This window comes from Papilio machaon, chromosome 13 (assembly GCF_912999745.1).
Source record: "Papilio machaon chromosome 13, ilPapMach1.1, whole genome shotgun sequence".
Taxonomy (NCBI): domain Eukaryota; kingdom Metazoa; phylum Arthropoda; class Insecta; order Lepidoptera; family Papilionidae; genus Papilio; species Papilio machaon.
Genome location: NC_059998.1, coordinates 2,549,092 through 2,576,303, shown reverse-complemented (window position 1 = coordinate 2,576,303; position 27,212 = coordinate 2,549,092). Strand labels below are relative to the sequence as shown.

The following is a 27,212-nucleotide window of genomic DNA, read 5'->3' as shown; positions in this document are numbered from 1 at the left end:
TCAATTTACAATAACTTAATTTAGGCGGATACATATTGAACTACGCATATCCTCGTCTGTTGAGGTTGTAGTAGAGTCCCTGTGCATGCATGAGCTGCTTGTGCGTGCCACTTTCTGCGACGACGCCGTCGCGCAGCACGCAGATGAGGTCCGCGTCGCGCACCGTGCTCAGCCGGTGAGCTATCATCACGCACGTGCGACCCGCTTTGGCCGCGTCAAGAGCCTCTTGTACCACCTAATGAAAGATGTAAATGACTCCTTTATTGTTGATGATGGACATAAGAGTAATTTGTGTTGCTCACATTTTAAAAATGAGGACAAGCTGATGGAATTTTACATAAGTCCATACAGGAGAATGAAATGAAGTATACAACTCTCTTCAGCGTTGTTTTATGTTAACAAGAACTAAAAGCATTACGAAAATGTCGATGCCAATTTTATGACTTTGTGGGAATAGAAATCTATACTCTGTATTTCAATTATTTTAGTTTGATTATTTGTTTAAATTTGCCCCCATTTTTCCCTATTGGAGTTCCTTTGTTGAATAAAATGACAATGGTATAAAGATACCGCACCTTTTCACTCTCAGTATCCAGAGCGCTGGTTGCCTCATCAAGTAATAATATCTTAGGTCGTCGTATCAGGGCTCGCGCAATAGCCACGCGCTGTTTTTGTCCACCTGACAGCTGTGTGCCTTTCGAACCAATATTTGTATCATAACCCTGAAATAGTTAATGAAAATAAAGTTTTCCTTCTTCAATTTGTCGATTTATTTCAATCTCATCAGTCAATAAAAACGATTCCTCATAGCCTTTCTCTGTCTGGAGCGTCGGTGGCTCAGGGGTTAAGCACTTGACTTGCAATCTGCAGGTCCTGGGTTCGAATCCCGCCATGTACCAATGTGTTTTTTCGATTTTCGATTTACATATGTACATTTATCCGACGTTCTTACGGTGAAGGAAAACATCGTGATGCAACCTGCACATATCTGAGAAGAAATTCAATGATATGTGTGAAGTCAACCAACCCGCACTTGGCCAGCGTGGTTGACTATGGCCTAGTCACCCCCTTACTTGGGGTAGGCTCCGAGCCCCTCGGTGAGGACATACAGTGAGCTGATGATGATAGCCCTTCTCTAATGGAACTGTTTTAATTAAAACTACCCACATTTAAATATACATTTTAAAGTGGGTAGTGTTTGTTTTGTGTTGGTAGTATGCATTTTTAGAAGTTATAAACAGTTTTCCTTACCATTGGCAATGATACTATAAAATTGTGAATATTAGCCTGCTTAGCTGCTGAAATAATTTCATCCATGTTTGGTTTCCGCGAGTTATCACCGTATGCGATATTTTCTCCAATAGTCCTGTCGAACAGAATAGGCTCCTGTTGTACAAAACCAATTGGTTGTCGAGCCTCCTTTAGTCGCAATTTAGGTAACGGTATGCCATCATATGCCTGCAAAATTTTCCCATATTTACAAAATATTATGTATTTTCATCGGTTTTTGGTTTTTATCCGTAAAAACTATCTCCCGCACCATGTTTATACTCTAGTTAAATAGCCCCTTAGCTTAGATTTTTAGTACTAAAACTACACCAAAAGATTTCCTTAATGACGATTTAATAAATCTGATTGCAGCAATACGTGTACGTAAGAGTTTTTAGTACATTACATTACCTTTAATACTTTGTTTATTGTTTTTACGTAGGTTTTTTAACATACCACTATACCACCGTCAGGATCGTAGTATCGCTGCAGAAGTTGTATGACAGTGCTCTTCCCACAACCGCTAGCGCCCACCAAAGCGTACGTTTTACCTCTTTCAATCTCTAAATTGAACTTCTTTAGTACTTGTATCAAAGGGCGAGTCGGATATTTAAAGTCGACGTCTTGTAGGCTAGCTTGACCCGTGCCTTTCTAAAAAGGTTGATGTCGAATCCATAAATAAATGTAATACACGCCAGAAAAATATATCAACCAAAAGCATGTGTATTTTTCCATCAAATAAAAGGTGTAATTAAATATTGACAAATTGAATTAAAAAATATCATGAAACTCACAAAGTTTTCAACGGCAGGCCTATCCGGATCTGTTATAGCAGATTTTTTGTTGAGAAGAACAGTGATACGTCCTGCTGCTTTTATTCCTTTTTGGAAATTGGGAGCAAAGGCAAATGCTTGGGCTGCTGAAGATGCTCCCATTAGTAATGCTTGAGCAGACCTAAAACAAAAATACGGTCACTATGTTATAATCATAGACGTTGTAGTAGACACGATAAACAGTTTAAAACACTATCGATAAATCTTATAAAAGAAAGTCGCTTTTCGTGAATAGTTTCGAAAAATACTGTTCGTTGTCAAGCTAATTTATGGTAGATAAATATTGCCTTCCACGTTAGTACACTACAACTTACTTCAGTACAACAGAGTAATTAACGTTGTTATAAACCATGAGCGTCCCTCCGTAGTACATTGCAGCGGAATATACAAAGTTAAAGAGACCCCTGGAGAGTCCAAACACGATCCCTCGCCAGTGAGTTGTTCTTTTGGCAATAACCAACGCTGGCATTAGCTGGAGAGCGTATTCGTTCACAAAGGTCTCTTCTCTACCGAGAGATGCGACTGTACGAACATTAGCCACCGCTTCCACTGCCAACTACAAATAATAAAGCAGTTATTTTATTAACAAACTAGTGATACTCAACTGATTACAGAATGTACTTAATTTTTATGTTACCTTTGAACTACTCTGCATTGTTTGTGCCGTACCAAATGACTCGGCGCTCACCATTCGACCTTGTTTGTATAGAATGGCAAATATAACTGGAACGAACGCCATTGCTACCAAACCTACTCTCCATTCATATATCAGCGAAAGGGTTAAAGCAAAAGTGAACGTTCCGGCTGCTTGCAGTACAGTTCCAATTCTTTGTCCGGTAGCCTAGAATCATTTTAATATAAGTTATTTTTATGAAAATAGCTTTAAATAATAACGCAAAATATATGACTGTGTTTACCCCTTGAACAGTCGCTGCCTCCCCGGCAAGGCGTGCGCAAAGAGCTCCAGTGGAATTGTTATTGTCGTCAAAGAACGCGATCTCTTGTTGGAGGAGTTTATCAAACATTAGTAATCTTAAACGAGCTGTAAGATGTTCTCCGGCTATTCCGTACATGAATACCTAAAAAAAGACTGGCATTTAATTTGAGATGCATTAGGTTTGTTTTGAACAATCCTAAAATATTCTTGTGACGAAATAAGTGAGTGAGTGTAACAGGTAAATCAAAAAAATTATTCGAGAGTGCACTTAGGAAACAAAATGAAATACATTACCGTGATAAAGTTTGTAATTCCTGTCAATACGCCTAATCCGACGAAAATAAGCGCAAATTTTCGTACTTCTGCAACCACCTCGTCTGCGTTTGGATTAGACAGAACCTAAGAGAAGAAAAAAAGATTTTAAATCTTATTCGATCCTCAATTTCAACATTTTCAATTGAACGAATTATATTATTATTTACATAAATAAATTAGAGACACTTACTCCTAAGAAATCTCCCAAAATAACAGCCAGAAGAGGCATGCCACTACCACTTAGTATCGAACAAACGCTGGCCGCTGTAATCGACTTCCATTCAGGTGAGTTTAGACGAATCACTTTACTAAATGATATCTCTTTCTCCTTATCGATGTCTTCTTTTTCCTACAATACATTGAATAGATTATTCCCAATATTGCTTACTATATTCATAAATTCGAGAAATAAAATTCTTACATCTAATTTAGTTGGTATTTTTTCATCTTCATCTTCCTCGGTTATGTCTGCTACATCCTTCTCTACGATCTTTGATGAATCTGAAACAAGAAATCAATCAAATTCCAATCTCAGTTCTTTCGATTCTCTCGTTCTCAGTTCGTTCATTCTTATTATTCTAATTTTACTTATTTAATTTGAAATTACCCGAAGTATCCTCTCCTTCCGGCGATGACTGTATTGTTACCATATCATAATAATGCCCTTTATTTTTCATCAATTCTTCGTGGTTACCATGCTCGATGATTTTGCCACTTTTAAACACGTAGATTAAATCTACATTCCTGATGGTTGACAATCTGTGCGCGACGACAATCGTTGTGCGACCTTTTTGCGCCTATACAGAAAAAAATTAACTGTTATGTGATTAATAATTTGGGATAACAATAAGAAATGCATTCTTAAAATGTCTAGTTTATTTATAGATAGTGAAAAATGCAGTATTATTTCACGTCATTATTCAATCACATTGGCACGTATCGGTTGTCAAGGCTGATTGTGATAAAACAATACTTTTTTTTTAAATAAAAAAGATAAACCAAGTTTAAATATATACCCTGTCTAGCGCTGCTTGTACTTTAAACTCTGAAGCTGTATCTAGTGCGCTGGTGGCCTCATCAAGTAGCAGTATGCGGGGGTTGCGGATCAGCGCACGTGCTATCGCGATCCGCTGCTTTTGCCCACCCGACAGGGAAGCCCCGCGCTCACCTACCAACGTGTTGTAACCCTGTACAATCAGAATAGTAGGAGAATAAAGTACAATAACTCTGTGTGTAATCAAATATTAATCAATATAGTGTTATCAAAATAACAGAATGATTTTTTACGTCACTGTTCACATCTATCTCCCCAAAATCTACCCTCACTATACACAAATTAGGAAAGATTGCATTCCCACATTTTGCAAATTTGTTTACAATTAGGGTAGATGCTTCGTATTCCCTTTTATGTTCCCTTAGTACTTTTTGTTTCTTGAGGAATTGGCTTACCGCGGGCAGCTTCACAATGAAGTGATGTGCGTTAGCTTGTTTCGCGGCGGCCTCTATCTCGTCATCAGTAGCGTCTGCGCGGCCGTAGCGGATGTTCTCGCGCACCGTGGTATTGAACAGAACCGGCTCCTGCCCAACCAGGCCCACCTGCTGCCGCAGCCAGCGCACAGACAGATCGCGCACGTCTTTGTCATCCACGTAAACCTTGATATAAGTTTGATGGATATAAAAAGGTACTATCAGCCACTAATTATTGCTTACTATTTTTTTGTAATTCAGAGAAGTAATCTTACTTAAAAAAGGTAAAACTATTGAAAGATATAAAATTTCTAGCTGCAGCTCGCGACTTCATCTGCGCGGAATTAAAAACAAAATTAGTAGCCTATGCTTAGCCTTCGCCTACGCCTAGCCTTCTTCCAGGTTATGTTATACATCTATGCCAAATTTCCGCGAGCCATTCTAGAGATACCTTCTAACAAATCCATTGATCTATCCAAACATTTGAATTTATAATATTAGTAAGATAGAGCACATAGATCAATTTAATAATCACTATTATATCGTTTTCGTTGATCAAAATATGATCTAAACCTAGTAGAGATTGATTGTGTTCATTTCTTCTTCTTTGTCACATATATTTATGTATTTATAAGGATAATTGGTCATATTAATGAGAAATCGATCAGAGAACAACAAGATAACATCGATGCTATATCATTGTTTACGTTTAATATCATTGTTTAAACATAATCTGATAGTGAACATATAGATAATTAGGATTTACTACTTTTAGAGGTTATTTATACCTACGCGTGGCCACGTGGTGTTCACGTGGAATTATATCTTTGTAAAATTAATATAGCATTATTCATAACGTTAAAAATTATATGTATCATAAAACATAACATCGTAAAATATAATATTAAAATTTAAAAAAGATTAAATAGGTCAGAACTTTATCTTAGAATATTGTGTCTAGAACATTAAATTACAAAATCAGCTGTTAATTTGTATTAGAGAATCTTTGTGGCTTCTAATTGTAATGCTAACACTTACATTACCGTCCACTACGTCGTAGTAGCGCGATATGAGCTGTATGATGGTGGACTTGCCACACCCCGAGTGGCCCACTAGCGCCACCGACTGACCTCTCTTTACGCTCAAGCTTACGCCTTTTAAAACCTGATAATATGAAAATAAACATAGTTTTTATCTTGATTGATCTTAGAAAAGGTTGACAAATCAATTAAATACTAAAAAAAAATAACTAGCAAAAGTACAGCTTTCAGGTTCGCTTTCAGGTCAGCTTTTGGTGTATATATGTCGAGTTGGCTATTTCGTCAAATCCATTTCTCTTATTTCTAACACTAATAAACATAGATTTAATAAAAAATTATAAAAAAAATGACACATACAGGGACATCTGGTCTCGATGGATAGTGGAAATAAACATCCTTTAATTCAATATGGCCCTCAGCAGTGCCGGGAACAACTCCTCGGTTGAGGAGCGGGTTGATGGAGGGTACCATGTCTATGAGGTGGAAGATCTGAGCCCCAGCGCCGCGCGCTATTCCGAACACCTCCATCAATGTAGACGAGATTCCGAAATTAGCTGAACCCATCATTACACCGAAAAATACCTGTTTTTGACAAAATACTACTGTGAGTTTCCACCGTCGAAACGCTTGTAAAACATATTTTTACGATATATACTTACGGCAATCATAGTATTGACGTCATAGTTTTCTGGCTCATCAACCATAAGCTTGTAGCCGAACCAGAAGGAAAGTGCGTAAGAGCAAAATATACAAAAGAATAGAAAACCCATCGCTAGTCCAGTGAAGAATCCTAAAAACAAAACATATTTGAATTTCGGTAAACTAACGATATTATTATCTGTCCTTATTGTTAAAACTTCAAAAATAACCTATTTCTATAATTATTTAATGATTTGAAAAAGTGAGTGCCCAGTTGTTAAATAGCCAGATATATTGTTTGCCTTGGAATGGCTTATAGAGTATAGATATCACCGTTCGATTTTCTTAAGCAAATTACAAACGGACGGGATTCATAATCCGTCGGTGAGATAGACATCGATTAAATTATTTCAGACGCTATTATCATATCTCTAGGACGTATCGTACTTGAATTACTCATTCGTATACTTAAAAACTTTACTACTTTTAATACTTTTTTTTTATTGAAATGTTATCAATTGTATCTTTTGTTTTAATTTTATCAAACATGCACCTACATAGATTAAATATAAGGCTGGAAGTATGAAAATTGTTATGTGTAAAATAATTTAAAACGTCTTCCTACATCTATATATATAAAAGAAAGTCGTGTTAGTTACACCATTTATAACTCAAGAACGGCTGAATCGATTTGACTGAAAATTGGTGGGCAGGTAGCTTACAACCAGGAAAAGGACATAGGATATTACCCCGTTTTCTATTTTTTATTCCGCGCGGACGGAGTCGCGGGTTAAAGCTAGTTAAATATAATAATAATCATTTTTACACGCTTAAAACACGTGCTGCGAAAAAATATTCTTTTTTTTTCGACTCACCTTTTTTAATATTGATTTTTCGAGATTCATCTAGATGTGTTTTATATCTCTCTATTTCTTTCTCTTGGCCACTGAAAGCGTATACTGTGCGCATTGCCGACAAAACTTCTTCAGCGACTGCGCCGGCTTTGCCGGATGAGATTGCCTCCTTTTTGGAAAGTCGTGAAGCAATCTAAGGACACAATAAAAATATTGGCATAGTCAAACTTCGGGGTGTAGATGCAAACCAAAATAATGGACGACGGAGAGGTCGATAGTTCGGGAAATAGGTATACGATAGACAATGGTAATTTAATATTTTCATTTATTTTTCTAATTAACAAAGAGAGGTGTATTTCATAAGTTCATTAAAAATAACATTAAGTTGCAAAATTATGAGTTGTGATTAATTACATAAGGGCCATCGAGGTGTGCTTTATAAGAAACACACCGTACAGTTTCATTTTTTTTTTAAAACAAAACAAACCCTGGATAAAACCAATTGGTGATCCTTGCAAAGATATAGCGCATATAAAATGGTAAAGTTCGACTGTTTATGTGAGTAATTTAATGCCATCTTGCGAAACTCACCAAACCTGCCATTCCAACCAGGAACAGTGTAACGGGGAAGGTGATTAAGCAAAGCAATGCCAATTTCCATCCTTTAATCAGCGCCATGGCGACAGAACTGACGAACGACGACTGGTAGTAAATGAATGTACCTAGCTTCTCTCCTATTCCATCTTCGAGTTTCACCACATCACTGCAAGAAATTTAGCAACAACCTATAGAGGGACTATTTCTACTATTTCATACAAGTTTGACGTTTCTACTCGAGAGTCGATTTTCGAAATGTCACTTTCTAATGTAAATGACACCACTAATGAATTTATCCCAATAAAAAGCTTCCGTAGGATTTTTTTGCCTCATTTTTGCGCTTCAGAATAGAAACCTATAGGTTATAAATCTATTACCACAGTTGATTTGTGCTAAACGTCTTTGTTCGTAATATTTTAAAATTGTATTCGCGAAAATTTTCCGAGAGGAAAATTAGAAACGAACTTGTGGGAAGCCGTGGCATTATTTGCGTAATATAACAGTAACATATGTAATAGATGCTTGTCTTTTGATACTTAACCTAACTATAGCATGATATATGGTTTATGAATATCTATGTAAATTGCCAATCTCGTTTTATCGCATGAATGGACACTTATGCGTTGAGATAACTGTAAGTGTGTGTAAAAGCTTTTCAACCTGTACAAACCATACGAAACTTGGGCGATAAAACCTTAATTCCTCGATTTTGATTTGAAACTAAAACTACGTAATCACCAAGTACAAGTACAATACTCTCGATATTTTAAGAAAACACCAGACGCCATACTTGGCCTTGTTAGTATTTTGACCGTGGATTTCTACTGTTCAAACACTCCTTCAAAAACAGATTGCCATCTTTTTTGTTCTCTTTAAAAAACTGTGAGTGATCGAGTAAGTCAGCAGTAGAAACCCATGCTTACATTATCTAATTTGTAACACTTTAATGATAAGCTATTGTTATTACGCTTATTATCGATACTTTGTAATTGCAGCGTCATTTATGTACTTACTCTGTCATTTTTGATGCAAAATCTCCAGTCTGATGCATATCAAAGTATTCAAAGTCCTGGTTTAATGCTGCTTTTAAGTATTCCTGACGAATTTTATAAACCTAAAAGATTAAGTTAATTATTTAAGATAAATTAGTTATAACAGCGTTTGAATATTGGAAAAGATATAGATTATTAAGATCGAAATGCAGTAGAGGTCACAAACAAGGAAGAGATTCGAAATTTTATGAGAGGCTGTGTATTGCAATTATGTGTTGTTTTTCACGTGTTTTGTTTGTGTGGGAACTACATAGAAGTTAGATTAAAATACGCTGTACAGTTTACATTCTCATACATGATAAATTATTTCAGTAATTGGTAAAAATTTGTCACGTCATTGAATTAAGAACATGTTTTTTCTATGAATTATATACACCTTATACCAATATACACGTGTCAACTAAATACTTTGATGAAGATTTTTATAGGAAAATTAAAATAAACGAACTAATCAGTTAAACCACCATTCAGTTGGATCTGAAATAAAGGTGTTGCTGTGGTTACGTTTTGAATTATCTTTTTTTTTCGTTTCACACTACCAACACTTTTACGTCACAAAAACTAAACGCTACATTTCATTATGTAGAGGTTGTTGTAGGCGATGTTATACAAACCTGATTAAAAGCAGCTATATTCATAAGTACTGTCGCGCCATAAGATAATAAGACAAGTGCAACTCCAAGCAAGCAGTTGTAGATAGCGAAGAAACTTAAGTCCTTCAAAAATTCGTCGTTCTGCGGATTGCCAACTATAACGGAAATACCGAAGTTCACCATACTTTGAAGTAGAGATGCAAACAGAAGTGTGTTCAGAGGTGTTGTTATTCCACATATTATTGAAAATATTATTCCAAAAGCTATAAAAACTTTGTCTTTGGTTGTCGCGAACCTGAACTGTAAAAACATTATCGAATTAGTCGTAAGGAATAAATTACAAACCGATAAATTAAAAATGGGTTGTTTTAAAAACTTACTAGTGTGAAAAATGAAATGCTAGGTAATTCTTCTGTTCGCGCTTCTGAGTCAGAGGAGCTGTAATAAAATCGAGAAAAAAACTGTTAAAAATATCTAATACAGAGATTAGAAAACTAGACAGAGACAAAGATCATCAACGCATCATTGTAATAGTGCCGAGAAATCAATGTTAAAGCATCTTAGCAACTAGAACTTTGGTACGTGTGCCGCTTAAGTAAAATACAAGGTGTAGAAATACAAGAATAATAGTAACTAACGATTTTTTCGTAATGTTGAAAGTATTTCAGTAGCGATGATTGTAATCCAAATAAGTCATTATGTAATATCAATGACTATGTACTGGTAGCTACATGTTAAAGCTGCGTAGTATAAAAATTTAGGAAAATAAAACTAAAAACACTAATCAAAACATCGGTACAGAAAATGACATTTCAGATGACTGACAGAATTATTTTAACATCACAGATCTTATATATATAAAAGAAAGTCGTGTTAGTTACACTATTTATAACTCAAGAACGGCTAAATCAATTTGACTGAAAATTGGTGGGCAGGTAGCTTAGAACCAGGAAACGGACATAGGATAATTTTTACCCCGGTTTCTATTTTTTATTCCGTGCGGACGGAGTCGCGGGTAAAAGCTAGTTTATTATATAGGAGATGAAAAAATATTCAATATATAACACTGGGGGGCTAGACATAACATACATAACATTCGATAAGCGAAGTCGCTAATCGAAAAGTCAAAAATGTATAAAGGTGACAATAACTTTCGATATGGCACGACCATGTCACGTATTATTCCTATACATTTTGACACATTTAGTCGATTCTACTAGCGATAGCGATAATCGAATGTTACATTGGCTAGACCTGTTGATCATAAATGAATAGGTCGTTCCTTGGCAACAGATTTTGCTTCTTTCCGACTTAAACGCACCTGTTGATGTTACTGACTCTATTTCTATTATCAGTACGAAACCTAGCTGCCGCTACCAACTGCTACTGTTAGCGCTAAAGTGGCGAAAATCAAATAGGCACAAAATACTACGGCTTATAGCCCGTCCATGTATAGAAGTCAGCGTTTATTGAATGAAAAGGATATTTGATATAGCTATGTTTGTTTACATAAATGTAGGTTTGTTTGTAGGATTTAAGTTAATTCGCAGTCATTATTAACATATTATAATCTAATTATTTATCGTATATAAGAAATGGGCAAATCGTTAAACGCATTTATGACAAATTGCACATTGCTATGACAATAATAAACTATTGCACAACAATTAGTCATTTTCAAAAAAATCTTTGTAGATACACTTTTCAAAAAAATTGCGCGAACGGATAAACGTTTCACACAGTAAGTTAATGTTAAAAAGAAGTGCAGAAAGCTATTATTAATCAAAAATATTTATATTATTTAGTTTATAATTAAATACATGTTTTTTAATTTATTTTTAAAGTAAATATTTAACTTCTCTCTAAGGTAGGGTTGAGACAGGCAAGCGAGAGGCCGTAAAAAATAAACCTAAACATGAATAAAAGCTTGCGCGCTGACCCCACGGGAGTGGGATGAGGTCAATGAGATGGTGATGTTGATTTATGAGTTATGTTCGCATTTCGACCAATGAGCGACAAATGTAGTCAATATTTTCTTATTTACTCGTTTTGTACACAAAAGCTGCCAATAAATCATTATGTACACAATAGTATACTTTGTCGGTGTTTGTTTTAAATTCAGATAAAGACTCCTTCTACCATGAATAAGCTTCTTAATTTATTTTATTCGGTTGAAAAAATTGCCAACGTGAAACGTGTTTAAGATTTTCTAACTGTAATAAGGTTAGTTTTTAGTCTAAAAAGAGTTGAGCTTTCATACATTCGAATGATTTCTTAAAAACTCTTGCGTTTTTCGTTTTTTATAATAACACAACGACATTTATTCATGAAGATAAATTATTCTCTGGTTTTAATTTAAGAAAAATTTATACTTTTCTGTTTTATAGTGTCAGTTTTAATTACGTTCAATTAAAATCATCCTTACTAATAAACTAGCGTTATATGACGGACTCTGTTGACTACTGTTGACTACAATTGTAGAATCAGACGTATTAATGAATCAATTTGTTGTACAAACCATTTGATTCTCTGAATGATTGACGTTGTTTGGGTCTATTTATACTGATATATTACTGGTCTAAACTGGATATAATTATTATTGGAACAACCAACTGATTTTGCAATCTGTAGATTTTAATAATTTGAAAGATCTTCAATAAAGAAAATAATTAATAAGTTATATGAATGAAATATACATACAAAATATTTATAATTGAAAATGTTGTAATTTATTAATAAATAAAAGTAAATACAAAAAGGTAATTTAACAAATGATGTCCGAAATATTTTTTGCGAGAAATACTCAGATTTTAAAGTTACAAAAAATGCAAGCATTGTAAAAACTTCAAAAACTAAACTAAATATAAATTTTAAGAGCAATTTAATAAAAAAAATTAAAAGTTTGATATTAATTGATAAGCCTAAAATATTTAAAGCAACACTCACCTGTCTTTATCGCTTGTTGAGGCATTTTTGGTAAATTCGATGTTCGTCAAATCGTTGACTTGGTACTTTTTCCTTGCTGTTTTCATCGCGATTTGTTACAAATTCATAGATTTATTATTTCATATCATAACTACATGTACGTAAAATGCGTTCGCACTGTTTCACTGTCACAATTCAACTATCTTTGATACGACTTATCACATAGATAAATTCACGTGTCGCTGTAAACCCTTTAGTTATAAAATATACCAATTTATAAAAAAAAATCTTTTATAAATTGCCTTTAAATATTAAAATTCTTCTATGAGACTTCTAAAATTCTTTAGAGGATTAGATATTTGCGATTAAAAAATAGAACTTTAACCACAAAAGGGTTCATACCAGTTTATAAATTTAAAAATTTAAGTACGTAGAATACTGTACTAAATATTCAAATATTTTTTTTTAGAATCACGACCACTTCTTGGATAAATTGATGTTAGACTAATATGTTTTAATATTACTTGCGGTTTGCACTCGATCGTATCTTTCCAATGATATTCCGTTTGATTGATAACTAATTGTATCAGTATGAATCGTTTTTCTAGAACTACGTTATGTAGAATTAAAAAAGGGTCACAATTGTTTCGGACAAGTTTATTGTAAAAAACATTAAAAAAAGGAACTAAGATAATTTTTTTTAATTTATTTGAAATCTTAATCGGCATTTTCATTCGTGAGAAAATGAACCTTTTTTTTAATTTATCAAAACAAAATTGAGCAGTAACATTTTTTATTAATACAAAGTAAAATAGTTATTTACAAAATATATTCAAATTTAAAATACATACGCCTATAAAGTACAAAATTATGTTTACATGCACAATTATAGAAGAGCACTCTTGATAGCTATGATCTTGAATATTGCTCAACCAATATCAAATTCGCACGTAACAGCCCTTGAAGATAGTCTATCCCCGTCTGTTGAGGTTGTAGTAGAGTCCCTGTGCATTCATGAGCTGCTTGTGTGTGCCACTTTCTGCGACGACGCCGTCGCGCAGCACGCAGATGAGGTCCGCGTCGCGCACCGTGCTCAGTCGGTGAGCTATCATCACGCACGTGCGACCCGCTTTCGCTGCGTTCAACGCTTCCTGAACAACCTACAAGTACGAAACCCTCAAGAGATCACGAGGAATGCTATCATGATGTAATGGTAGGAAGCTAGCAGTTCTTGTAGGAAGAAACTAGAAAGAACATAAGCGTTTATCGACCCTCTTAGTGAAAATAATTCATTGAGATGTTATTCTTTTCGTCGGATGGATCGTTATGAGAATTAATAAGTAATAAAATATGGCTATGGTGGTGCAATACGACGATGACAAAATATAAGTTTGTTAGCGGTTTTAATGTGAAAGGAAACATTTTATGACAATCTCTAACAATTAAATAAGGCATATATATTTGTTCACCTTTTCGCTTTCAGTATCCAGAGCACTGGTAGCTTCGTCGAGCAGCAACATTTTGGGTTTCCTGATGAGCGCCCGCGCGATGGCTACCCGCTGCTTCTGACCACCTGACAACTGAGTACCTTTTGAACCGATGTTTGTGTCGTAGCCCTGGAACAAAGTTATTCTTTGGTTCAACATTATTATGCAGACTGCATGTTTTTATAAGGTATCTCCAGAACGTCTTCTGAACTGAACGGATCTTGCTGAATTTTGGCATAGGTAGATCATAGTCTGTAAGAACACAAAGGCTACTAATTAAGTTTTTTTCTTAAAGAAAATTAGGTAGGTATCTTTAGAAAGTACTTTTAAAATGTACCGTGACCTAAAATGATGAATTTACGAAATAAATCTTACCATTGGCAATGACAGTATGAAGTTGTGAATATTCGCTTGTTTAGCTACATCGATGATTTCTTCCATGCTGGGTGTTCTCGAGTTGTCTCCGTAGGCGATGTTTTCGGCTATAGTCAAGTCAAACAATATCGGTTCTTGTTGCACGAAGCCGATCGTCTGTCTGGAGTCCTTCATAAGAAGTTTTGGCAGTGGTATACCATCTTGAGTCTGTTAACAAAAACAATATAGATATTAGAGATGGCTAGATGTGGATGACTTAAACTTGGCGCGCTGAACCCCTCAAAAAGGTATAAGAACAGGGAGATATTCTAGGTAGTTTAGAAACTTATATGGCAAAACTAGTTTCGACTTTGTGCCATCTTTGTAATTAAAATAAAGTATGTAATGTCAGATCACGTGACGAAATTATGATACAATATTCATTTTGAATCCGATAAGAGAACGTAATAAATTCGTTAAGTTACTACAAATTCAAAGTTGAAGTTATTTACTTAAAATGATTTGGTACTTAGTAGAAAAAATAATCACAATTCAAAAGTTATGTGTGTGTGTGCGCGCGTCTGTGTATGCGTGTGTGTGTGTGTGCACCGAAGTAGATAAGTAATTCCCTTACTACAACACCATTATCAGGATCGTAGTATCTCTCCAGTAGTTGTATGATGGTGCTCTTCCCGCATCCGCTGGCTCCAACAAGAGCTATAGTTTCACCGCTGGGTATGTCTAGACTCATATCCTTTAACACTTGCACAGCCGGTCTGGTTGGATACTTGAAATCAACGTTACGTAGGCTTGCTGCTCCGGTGCCCTCCTAAAAAAAATTAAAAGTCTATCTGACGCTCTTACATATTGGTTACGCTTAACATTCGTTTGCTATACATTTCTGTGACCACTTAATGACTCTGAGTACGGTAATTAACACATTAACACATTGATAGTTAAAGACGATACAAGTTATGAATGCAGACGAGAGTTTTCGATTTATTATTTTAATACTCACAAAGTTTTCAACGGCTGGTATAATAGGATCCACAATTTTAGATTTCTTGTTAAGAATTACAATAATTCTTGCGGCAGCTTTTATGCCTTTTTGGAAATTAGGTGCGAAAGCGAACGCTTGACCAGCTGAACTCGCACCCATTAGTAGTGCTTCGGCTGATCTGAATAATAAAAAGAATCATAATCTATTTTACTAGATCTAAATTGAATAATAATTACCGGACCAGTAATTAAATCAAAATTAAACAACTCTCAAATCATATCAGGAAACGCGTACAAAGGATAGCAAAATTTTAGCTATTGAAAGATTTTTTTTAAGACTTACTTGAGGATAAGGACATAATCAATGTGTTTGTAAATCATCAGCGTTCCTCCGTAGAACAGAGAAGCAGCATATGCGAAGTTAAAGATAGATCTTGACAGACCAAACACTATGCCACGCCAGTGGGAAGTTTTCTTAGCACGAATCAAGGCTGGTAGCAGATGCGTTGAATATTCCTTGACTACCATTTCTTCACGGCCCAGAGAAGCTACTGTGCGTACGCTTGCGACCGCCTCCACTGCTAACTGTTTAACAATAGAAAAGTTAATAATAATAAGAGATAAGTTTGACATTTAAATTAAAGAGTTTTATTTTGTCAAAATAAATTTTATGTGTATCTCTCTTTAAATAAGTACTAACGTTACAACTTTACTAAAATTCATTTTATGGGATTTACCTTGGAACTCGCTTCCATAGACTTCGTGGATCCGAACGTGGCGGTGTTGGCGAACTTGCTCTCGTAGTAGAGCACTATGGCCATCAGGGGCACGCTGCACATGGAGATGAGGCCCACTTGCCACTGATAGTACAGTGCCAGCGCCACTGAGAATATCACTGTACCGATCGCCTGAAGCACCGTGCCGATTCTCTGGCCAGTGGCCTAAAAATTAGTATTCATACAATCTTTAAGACTTACGGTGTGTTAGAAATATGAACAAGCATGTACCAGTGTGATAGTATGACGTCCTAGTTCTCGAATCGAAATTACGTCCAGTTGTTGTTAATTTTGTGTTTGAACGAGTGAAAGAAATAAGAGATGAATTATTTTTTTTACCTTTTCCCATTAATGCGTTGCTTTTTGACAGAAAGCTTCATATAAACAAGCGACCAAAGAACCATTGAGTAATAATTCAGTCTCATAATTTAGCCGTCTTTTGGGATAAAGTCTGTATTTCTGTATTAATTGAATTTAAACAAAAGGATTTCAATCGTGGGTAGCTTACCCCTTGTACTGCAGCCGCTTCACCAGAGAGTCGCGCACAGAGGGCGCCAGTGGAGTTAGCTTTGTCATCAAAATAAGCTATCTCTTGTCGCAGCAGATTCTTGAATAGTAACAGTCGTAGTCTTGTCGTCAGACATTCTCCAGCCACGCCATAGTAGTATACCTAGGAAGTAATTTGTTTTCAAAACTTAACCGTCAAATTCCACAGAAGTAACGCATGTTTTATAACTAATTGTTATGTATGTTTTTTCATAGATAGCTAGTGGAAACCCACCGTTACTTTTTATATTTTTTTTCAAACGAACTTCTTTTTTTTAAACTTTTCTTCACGTGAATTACTTACTATATTACATTGCATGCTAAAATTATATACAAAATAACTGTAACAATTAATTTACATTAAATTGATAACGAAAATACTAGCGGTTAAATTTAATAGCTTCGTATACTATACAATAATTAATATATTAATTGCGGTTTCGGTTTATCGAAGTGGAGAAAACAAACTACTAAATAGTGAACATTCGAGCACAATTACATCTAGCAACGATATTGCTTAATTTTTTTTTTTATAGTATAAGGTACAAACTAGCAAGCGGCGACTTAAATTCACCAAAATAGCGAAGTGACCGCTTCCCATAGATCCGCGTAAGCAGATGCATTGCCTACTTTTAATCTACAGAGGAGGGAAGCACGGTAAAAGGATATTTCCCCTTACTTCTCGTCCCCTTGAAGATGGGATGAGAAGGATAAGAGAACCACTCATCTGGCGAAATACGGAATTTCTCCGGTTCTAATACTGTTATTCTAATAATTATTCGTTAAATCACTAAATATTTTTCAAACATGCTGTATGTATGTACATACAAAAGCATCAAAGCCTTTAAGTACCTTTTGAGTATCTAAAAATAATAAGCTGCCAGAATAATCTACTACTATTTCTTATACCACTCACCACTATGAAATTAACGATCCCTGATATAACGCCAATGACCACAAATATTATGGCGTATCTTTCGATTGCAGCGAATACTTCGTCGATGTTGGTGTTTGATAGCGCCTGAAAAATATGTACTTATGCATAGTTACTATTTAAGTGGTTTGCCTTATAGTATATATATTTAAGGATGATTAGTTTGAAAATTTATTTGTTAATTCATTAGAGGTGGGTTGAGTAAAATCGGTTATAAATATTTTCGATTTTCGATATTTGTTTTCATAGAACTGATTATTGTTTTTGATTTATAATTTACAATATAAATCAACTTGTTTATTTTTATCTTTATTTTTCAAACTAAACACCAAATAAAAAATTAAACCAAAACTTGATATGTTGACAAAAAAATATTTAATGTTTTTTTTTGTTAATTGTGCATTACATATCCAAATATATAACTGAACCGGTGAGACAGGCCGTACTATCGCGGTTGGATTTGTTAGTATATATATAAAATATACATACAAAGAAAATGACATAAAAGCTACAGTACAAAGAACATATTGACTCTTTTTTTTAGGTTGACAAGGGGGCGATAGTGAGGTGTCATAATGTAGTTTGATTTATTCCCGCCGGTTCAGAAACCATTGCTGGTGTTGTCTTAAGGTGTTGTAGGTCTATAACTTTATATACACAGATTACAAATGGTTCCTAGTGATCTAGATTATATTAAAATATTTAATCTACCCCTAGAAAGTCTCCCATTATGACCGCAAACAACGGCATAGCAAACCCGCTCAATAGTGAGCAGAGGCTGGCCGCCGACGCCGATCTCCACTCTGGTGCGTTGAGCCGAACTACGCGCCAGAACGACACGTCCTCTGGTGGCGCTTCTGTTGCCTTTTCCTGTACAAGATAGTGGCAAAAGTATGTTATTGATTAGTAGATATTGGCCCGATAATACAATAGAGACTAAGTGAGAGTGGAAGAGAGAGAGAGAGAGAGTAAAAAAAAAACGTGAGCCGTCACGGGACGCCTGGCAGATGTGAAACATCGTGTGTGTACAAGTAATATGCATAAAATATTAGATAAATAAATAAATTACAAATGAATGAATGAATGAATGAATGAAGGAATTCATGAATGAATGAAGGAAGGATTGAAGGAATGAAGGAATAAATGAATGCAGGAATGAGTGAATGAATGAATGAATGAATGAAGGAATAAATGAATGCAGGAATGAGTGAATGAATGAATGAATGAATGAAGGAAGGAATGAAGGAATGAATGAATGCAGGAATGAATGAATGAATGAATGAATGAATAATAATAATAATAATAATTAATAATATTAAATAATATTAAAATAATATATTTATATATATATAGGTATATATATATGTATATATAGGTATAAGGTATATACATATATATATATATATATATATATATATATATATATATATACCTTCATTCATTCATGAATTGTAAAAAATAATTAATTGAAGATAATATTAATATAATTTATATAATTATTAATCTTAATATAATTTATATTATTACTAATATGATTAATATGAATATAATTAATTAATAAATATAATATAAAAATTTTCACATCAAAATTAAATAAAACGCAGGTTATGTGTACCGTAGTAACCAACAACGTCGAACTGAGTGAGAAGCTACACCGTTCACTCTACTATTCATAAAATATATACATGTATACCTTAGTCACGGCCAGTACTTAAAATAATAAACATTAAACCAAAAAGTTGTATATATCACACAATCTGTTTTAGAGTATAAGATGAATTATATCACAGATAATATCAAAATATTTTCGAGGTTTTTACATGTGTAATTAAGGTTTTGATGCGTCTTGAGAAACGGAGATATGCTAAAAGGCAATTGCTACTCATTTTATAACCTTAATTAATTAAATATAATATCTGATTATAATCTGTGGAATGAGGTTGTGTGTAAAATAACAGGCCATTTAGAATTATAAAAAGTTGTATAGTTACAGTTGTAGAAAAAAACATCGTGTACAAGTAATATGCATAAAATATTAAATAAATAATAATAATAATAATATATTTATATAGTTTATATTTTACCATTATTTATTTACTTTATCTTTCATATAAAAACCAGCCAGGCGGAGACAGAATTAATATAAAAGAAATAATAATGATGATAATGATAATGATAACGATGACGATGATGATGACGATGACGATGACGATGACGATGACGATGACGATGACGATGACGATGACGATGACGATGACGATGACGATGACGATGACGATGACGATGACGATGACGATGATGACGATAATGAATGATAATAATGACATTAATGATATTAATGATAAAAATTATAATAATGATAAAAATGATAATAATGACATTAATGATAAAAATGAAAATAATGATATTAATGATAATAATGATAAAAATGATAAAAATGATAATAATTATAAAAATGATAAAAATGATAATAATGGCATTAATGACAAAAATGATAAAAATGACATTAATGATAAAAATGATAATAATAATAAAAATGACATTAATGATAAAAATTATAATAATGATAAAAATGACATTAATGATAAAAATGATAATAATGATAAAAATGACATTAATGATAAAAATGAAAATAGTGATAAAAATTACATTAATGATAAAAATGATAATAGTGATAAAAATGACATTAATGATAAAAATGATAATAATGACATTAATGATAAAAATGAAAATAATGATATTAATGATAATGATAAAAATGATAATAATTATAAAAATGATAAAAATGATAATAATGACATTAATGATAAAAATGACATTAATGATAAAAATTATAATAATGATAAAAATGATAAAAATGACATTAATGATAAAAATTATAATAATGATAAAAATGATAAAAATGACATTAATGATATTAATGATAAAAATTATAATAATGATAAAAATGATAATAATTATAAAAATGATAAAAATTATAATAATTACATTAATGATAAAAATTATAATAATGATAAAAATGACATTAATGATATTAATGATAAAAATTATAATAATGATAAAAATGATAATAATGATTATAATGACATTAATGATAAAAATGAAAATAATGATATTAATGATAATAATGATAAAAATGATAAAAATGATAAAAATGATAATTATAAAAATGATAAAAATGATAATAATGACATTAATGACAAAAATGATAAAAATGACATTAACGATAAAAATGATAATAATAATAAAAATGACATTAATGATAAAAATTATAATAATGATAAAAATTACATTAATGATAAAAATGATTATAGTGATAAAAATGACATTAATGATAAAAATGATAATAATGATAATAATGACATTAATGATAAAAATGAAAATAATGATATTAATGATAATGATAAAAATGATAAAAATGATAATAATTATAAAAATGATAATAATGACATTAATGATAAAAATGATAAAAATGACATTAATGATAAAAATTATAATAATGATAAAAATGACATTAATGATAAAAATTATAATAATGATAAAAATGACATTAATGATAAAAATTATAATTGATAAAAATGATAAAAATGACATTAATGATAAAAAAATAATAGTGATAAAAATGACATTAATGATAATAATCATAATAATGATAATAATGATAATAATGATAATAATGATAATAATGATAAAAATGACGTTAATGATAATAATGATAAAAATGACGTTAATGATAAAAATGATAAAAATGACATTAATGATAAAAATGATAAAAATTATAATAATGATAAAAATGATAAAAATGACATTAATGATAAAAATGATAATAATGAAAATAATGACATTAATGATAAAAATTATAATAATGATAAAAATGATAAAAATGACATTAATGATAATAATCATAATAATGATAATAATGATATTAGATATTAATGATAATAATAATAATAGAAATAATATTCAATATTCAATATTATTAAACTAAACACATAAAATATATATATGTATACCTCAGTATAGCTTGGCGACCCGTCGCCACGGCAAGCGTCGCCAACCCAACGATTCGGTTTACAAGTGATCCTATAGATGTTTCACATCAAAAAGCTTACAGCAGTGCAAAGGTCAAATGGGTTAATATAATTTACATTTTAACGAAAATAATTGGGCAATTAACTGCGTAATTATTTTCGCACTTTTTGAACTTCCTTTTCATAATTTAGTTCCATAACAAATTGAAATATGGACTGGACTACATGAGTTTTTTTACCTCCATTTTAACATCTACAAATTCGTCTCCGTCTGCTTCGTTGCTTATTACAGAAGTAGAGCGGTCGATAATATTCTTAGAATCTGCGAAAAATAAAATTCTTAAATGTCATTAATTACAAAATACTCAGAGATCCGTTAATTTCATTCAACGATATGAGTTTTTAGGTTTACGCGTTTTTCTCTGACTTTATTAGTTGTAATAACAACATCACTTGATTTTATATTCATAAATCAACAGATCATAGTGAAATATAAATATGAAAAAAGAATACTAAATAAATACCTGAATTTTCGCTCTGATCAGGAGATACTTGCACCATCACCATGTCATAGTAGTGACCTTTCATGTCCATTAACTCCTCGTGGTTGCCACATTCTACGATTTCTCCGGCTTTAAAGACGTATATCATATCAACGTTCTTTATCGTTGATAGTCTGTGTGCAACCACTACAGTTGTTCGACCTTCTTGTGCCTGAATATCCAAAATGTGCTTAAGCAATTAAAAATGCTACAATATAATTATGGAAAATATAATCAATTTCATTTAGAATTTCATTGTCTTATTTTTTTCCTTGTCTAAAAGGTATCCTTACTTGCAAAGGGTCCTCATTGAATCTACCACTCTTTGTGCTATGTGTGCTAAATGCTTCATCGTGATCATCATCATCAACCTGCCCTTATCCCTATGGAGGGTCGGCACAGTATGTACTACTTCTCCATACATCTCTATCAGCCGTCATATCTGAATTTACCCCCTTCTTACGCATATCCTCTTCCACACAATACATCCATACTTTCTTTGGTCTTCCTCCTCCTTACCTTATCAAGAGCTTTTTGTACCCTTGCTTCAGAAGCCGTATCCAATGCGCTGGTGGCCTCATCCAGAAGCAATATGTGAGGGTTGCGGATGAGAGCACGGGCTATTGCGATACGTTGCTTTTGTCCTCCTGACAGTGAAGCCCCGCGCTCGCCTACCAGTGTGTCGTAGCCCTGTCTCACCAATATTTAACAAAGTTACTATATGGAATCTATTCATAGTAAGAATAATAGCTTAAGGTCGAAGGTTTGGCGATGTAACCATATTCCATCTCATTCCCTAAGTTACGGTGATTTTTCTTCGTCTAGTAGAAACACTAAAAAGCGTTTGTCAGCTGTGCCAACTCACCGAAGGTAATTTCATAATAAAGTTATGTGCATTAGCCTGCCGGGTTGCAGACTGTATTTCTTCGTCAGTAGCGTCAGGGCGGCCATAGCGGATGTTCTCTCGGATCGTCGCGTTGAACAGTACCGGCTCCTGACTCACCAGGCCCACTTGAGATCGCAGCCAGCGCACCGATAGGTCGCGCACGTCGTTATCATCAATACACACCTAAGGTAATAAATTAAGTTAAGTTATGAAATTTAAGTAAAAACGACGTAACTACAGTCAGTTATGTTCTTTTTTTTATAATATGTAACCCTCATTTTATTTGTTATTTGTTAGTTCCATAGTATGAATCAAGTTTACTAGAGTAGACGATTCTATTATTGTGATATAATTATTTGCACACCAGCCTGAACACGAGGCTGATATGATGTACGTCAAATATTGTAATCTTATCACGTCTGATTAAATACATATGTTTACATTAGTTTGTCTAGCAAAGGATAATAACTAAATGAGATTGAAATCAAAATTTTGGATATTTCCCCGAAATGAAATAAGGACCCCGTGAGAATACTCGAAGAAGGTACTAGTTACATAAATAAACAATGAAGTCCCCTAGTAATTGATTTTCCGCTAATAATGCAGTAATAACACTTACGCTGCCGTCGAGTACGTCGTAATAGCGCGATATGAGCTGTATGATGGTGGACTTGCCACACCCTGAGTGGCCCACTAATGCCACCGACTGACCTTTCTTCACGCTCAGGTTTACTCCTTTTAACACCTGATTTATTAAAATTTACAATCAGATATATCACTGTTATTTAATAAAGACAATTAAAATAAAGTAATGACATACAGGCACATCTGGTCTTGACGGATAGTGGAAGATGACATTCCTGAGTTCTATATCGCCATTGATTGTAGCAGGAATTGATCCTCGGTTCAATAACGGGTTTATCTTGGGCACGTTGTTGATTAGTGTGAAGATCTGCACGCCCGCGCCGCGCGCCACTCCAAACACTTCCATTAACATTGACGACATTCCGAACTCACCTGTGCCTGTCATCACTCCGAAAAACACCTGAAAATTAACTCAAATGTTTACAGTGTTACAGTCGCCTTTTTCCTCTTATGCATATATTAAATTCTTAAATTATTAATAACACATATTTTGAACCAACTTTGTCTTACTGCTAAAATTATAACTAAAAATAAATTAAAGTATCATTGGTATAAAATAATAACATCAAAATGTGTAATGTCAGTTTATTTACTTACCGCCAACATAGTGTTAACATCGTATGTCCCAGGTTCGTCGAACATTAACTTGAAGCCGAACCAAAAGGATAACGCGTAAGAACCAAAAATGCAAAAGTATAGAGCTCCCATTGATATACCATTGTACAAGGCTGGAAAATTAAAAAAAAATATCAAAAATAGTAAACTAAGTAGTAGAAAAATATCGACATTGAAGTAGATTTTTACCTTTTTTAATGTTACAATCTCGTGCTTTAATGAGATGTTTTTCGTATCTTTTAACTTCTTTATCCTGACCACTGAATGCATAGACAGTGCGTACCGCTATGAGCACTTCCTCTGCTATCGACCCCGCTTTACCTGTCGCCTCTGCTTCTTTCTTTGATAGTCGAGAGGAAATCTATTGATAAAGGCACGCGTATCATTTCTGATTTAAGGTAGTCATTTTAAAGTTGCTCACTTCCTCTTCCACATGTTGTAATGCTCGGATATAAGAATTTGAGATAGATCTCCTTCCATATTACGAATCGTAATTTCAAACGATGTCTGCCTATTCGTAGCGCATCGTAGACTGTGATGTCGTTATATTTTTACTATTTACACATTTAATACTTACTACAATTTTAAAAGAACGGTCCGCTATAAGACAAAGATATGCGTATAATTAAATGTTTTTTACCCATCCTGCCATTGCTACAGGTATGAACGTGATGGGGAAAGATATGAGACACAGCAGCGCCAGCTTCCATCCCTTGATGAGCGCCATCACAACGCAAGCCACAAACGACGACTGGTAGAATATGAAGTTAGATAACTTCTCTCCAATGCCGTCCTCTACTTTGCTTATGTCGCTGTTAAAAAAGGAACAATGAAGTTACTTACTTCTTAATAGCAAATACTTCAGAATACCAACACACGTCCAGTGCCAGTTTGAGCGCTACCAGCGCCCTGGGCGCAATTCCTATGGTGCCCCTTTTATTACAATGTCGTAAGAGGGTTACTTGAGACTGGGTAATTCGTAGAGAGACTGTGTAATTCATAGAGAGACTGTGTAATTCGTGTTCGCCTCTTTCTGTCCAGCGCCCAGGACGGTCGCCCTACTGCGCCCTATCCTACTGCACACGGCTGTTGTACTCATTCACTTTATTGTAAGTAAGTCAAAGAATTAAAGTTACTTTCCTTATAGGATTCAATTAAGATATTCCACCACGAAGTACCATAAGAGATAGATGAATAGTTTTTCTAACTAAAATGACTTACTCTGTCATTTTCTGTGCGAAATCTCCCGTTTGGTGAGTATCGTAGTACTCAAAATCTTGATTTAAAGCAGACCTTAGGTACTCGCATCTTATGTTATACACCTGTTAAATGAAATACATTGCAAATATTTTTTTATCTGGATGACTTAATTGATACTAACGCATTCGAAAGTGATTACACTAAACCCCTTAGTACAGGGTAAAGTTTCCCTTAGTTACAAATTAACCACTTTGATTATGGCCTTGGAAATTTTCAACTATATACCAAATCTAGGTCATAAAGTAACGACCACAACCTTTGCCTTTAATTCTGATAAAATTCGTATTACTATGTTTTACCTGATTCAGGGCAGCAACGTTCATAAGCACTGTCGCTGCGTAGGATATAATAAATGCGACAAGTCCTAGTGCACAATTATATATCACGAAATCAGTAATGGCCTTTAGAAATACTTCATTCTCTGGAACTCCCGCAACCACTGATTGACCGTAGTTCACCATCGCTTGCAGCACGTCAGCGAACAAGATAACACTGAGAGGAACCGTTATACCGCACAGAGTTGAAAATAGGATGGACAGAAACATATATATCTTGTCCAATGTGCTAGCGAATCGAAACTGCAAGAGAGAATTGATGTTATTTCTTTTCTATTTATATGTTTGAACATAGATTTTGGATTAGTTTTGGTCAGCTTATTAATGTTGGCAATAGCAGGATTTTATTTACAACCAATTTCATCAGCTCAGAATTAAAAAGTAAGCCTGTAATATTCACGCATGAAACTTTGCCGTTAAAATCGGTCCAGCCGTTCCACAAACACAAATAGATCATGTGTACGAAATATATATATTTTTTGATATTACATACAGACACTCCAATTTTATCAATATTTATAGATGTAAAGATTGATGACTATGATAATTTCAAAGGTTTTTGACGAACTTACCAATGTGAAAAACGATACATTCTGAACATTTTTGTCCTTTTCTTTGGCGCTGTAATCATAAGATTTATATAAACTTCCTTCATTTGAAAATGGACATCTAAACAGCTGTTAATGTTAACTAATAATATATATAATTAATTCCTTTTTTAACTGAGAGATAGTAATAAAAGTTACAACCCTACACCAATTTATCTTTAGTTTAATTGACTCAAATTGATTCAATGAATTATCCAAATCTATTTACTCACTCATTTGCGTCTTTAATTGATCCATTCATATAATCAGGTCTAGTGATATCAATTGGAGAACTCACGTCTACACTTTCTGCCTTTGGGCTCATATTCACAAATAAAACACTTCAATAATTTTCATATAACTTTTATATGAGTGTCACATTCGCGAGTCCTTTCAATTATAAACTAGCGTCATCCAGATTAATTCAAACACTTATATCTGTTGAACGTCTAATTACTAATTAAACAAAAGAATACAAAACGCAAACGTGTCGTATTATGGTTCCGTTATTTAATCAGATTAAATTGATTTATTTAACTGAATTACATCATGTCATTTTTGTTCATGTTGAAGAAAAAAGTTGCGATATACATTATACACAGAGTTATAATACAAGGCTTACTTTTTAATCTAATATATGACCATTGGAGCTCGTTTGGTTTTTAAAAAAGATACCTAACCCCTGAAATATTAT

General features: G+C 33.5%; 2 protein-coding genes across 2 annotated transcripts; both read right to left on the bottom strand.

Annotated features, from left to right (window-relative positions):
- Positions 1-4: 4 nt before the first annotated feature.
- On the bottom strand, positions 5-12,779 carry LOC106717776 (ATP-dependent translocase ABCB1). Its single transcript, XM_045680522.1, has 23 exons — positions 12,543-12,779; positions 9,977-10,034; positions 9,618-9,896; positions 8,965-9,065; positions 7,946-8,117; positions 7,376-7,547; positions 6,521-6,651; positions 6,219-6,443; positions 5,860-5,985; positions 4,804-5,007; positions 4,371-4,541; positions 3,962-4,151; positions 3,776-3,855; positions 3,545-3,703; positions 3,334-3,438; positions 3,020-3,181; positions 2,740-2,943; positions 2,417-2,658; positions 2,064-2,223; positions 1,726-1,920; positions 1,252-1,458; positions 576-722; positions 5-235 (listed from the first exon to the last, which is right to left on the bottom strand). Exons 1-23 carry the CDS (start codon positions 12,626-12,628, stop codon positions 41-43), a joined length of 3,771 nt encoding a protein of 1,256 aa, XP_045536478.1. The 5' UTR covers positions 12,629-12,779; the 3' UTR covers positions 5-40.
- Positions 12,780-13,377: 598 nt separating this feature from the next.
- Positions 13,378-26,952, bottom strand: LOC106717735 (ATP-dependent translocase ABCB1). Its single transcript, XM_045680536.1, has 23 exons — positions 26,752-26,952; positions 26,504-26,552; positions 25,896-26,174; positions 25,558-25,658; positions 24,977-25,148; positions 24,526-24,697; positions 24,319-24,449; positions 23,897-24,121; positions 23,696-23,821; positions 23,056-23,259; positions 22,710-22,880; positions 22,173-22,362; positions 21,888-21,970; positions 18,329-18,487; positions 17,600-17,704; positions 16,646-16,807; positions 16,099-16,302; positions 15,705-15,946; positions 15,381-15,540; positions 14,997-15,191; positions 14,384-14,590; positions 13,991-14,137; positions 13,378-13,681 (listed from the first exon to the last, which is right to left on the bottom strand). Exons 1-23 carry the CDS (start codon positions 26,841-26,843, stop codon positions 13,493-13,495), a joined length of 3,765 nt encoding a protein of 1,254 aa, XP_045536492.1. The 5' UTR covers positions 26,844-26,952; the 3' UTR covers positions 13,378-13,492.
- Positions 26,953-27,212: the final 260 nt, after the last annotated feature.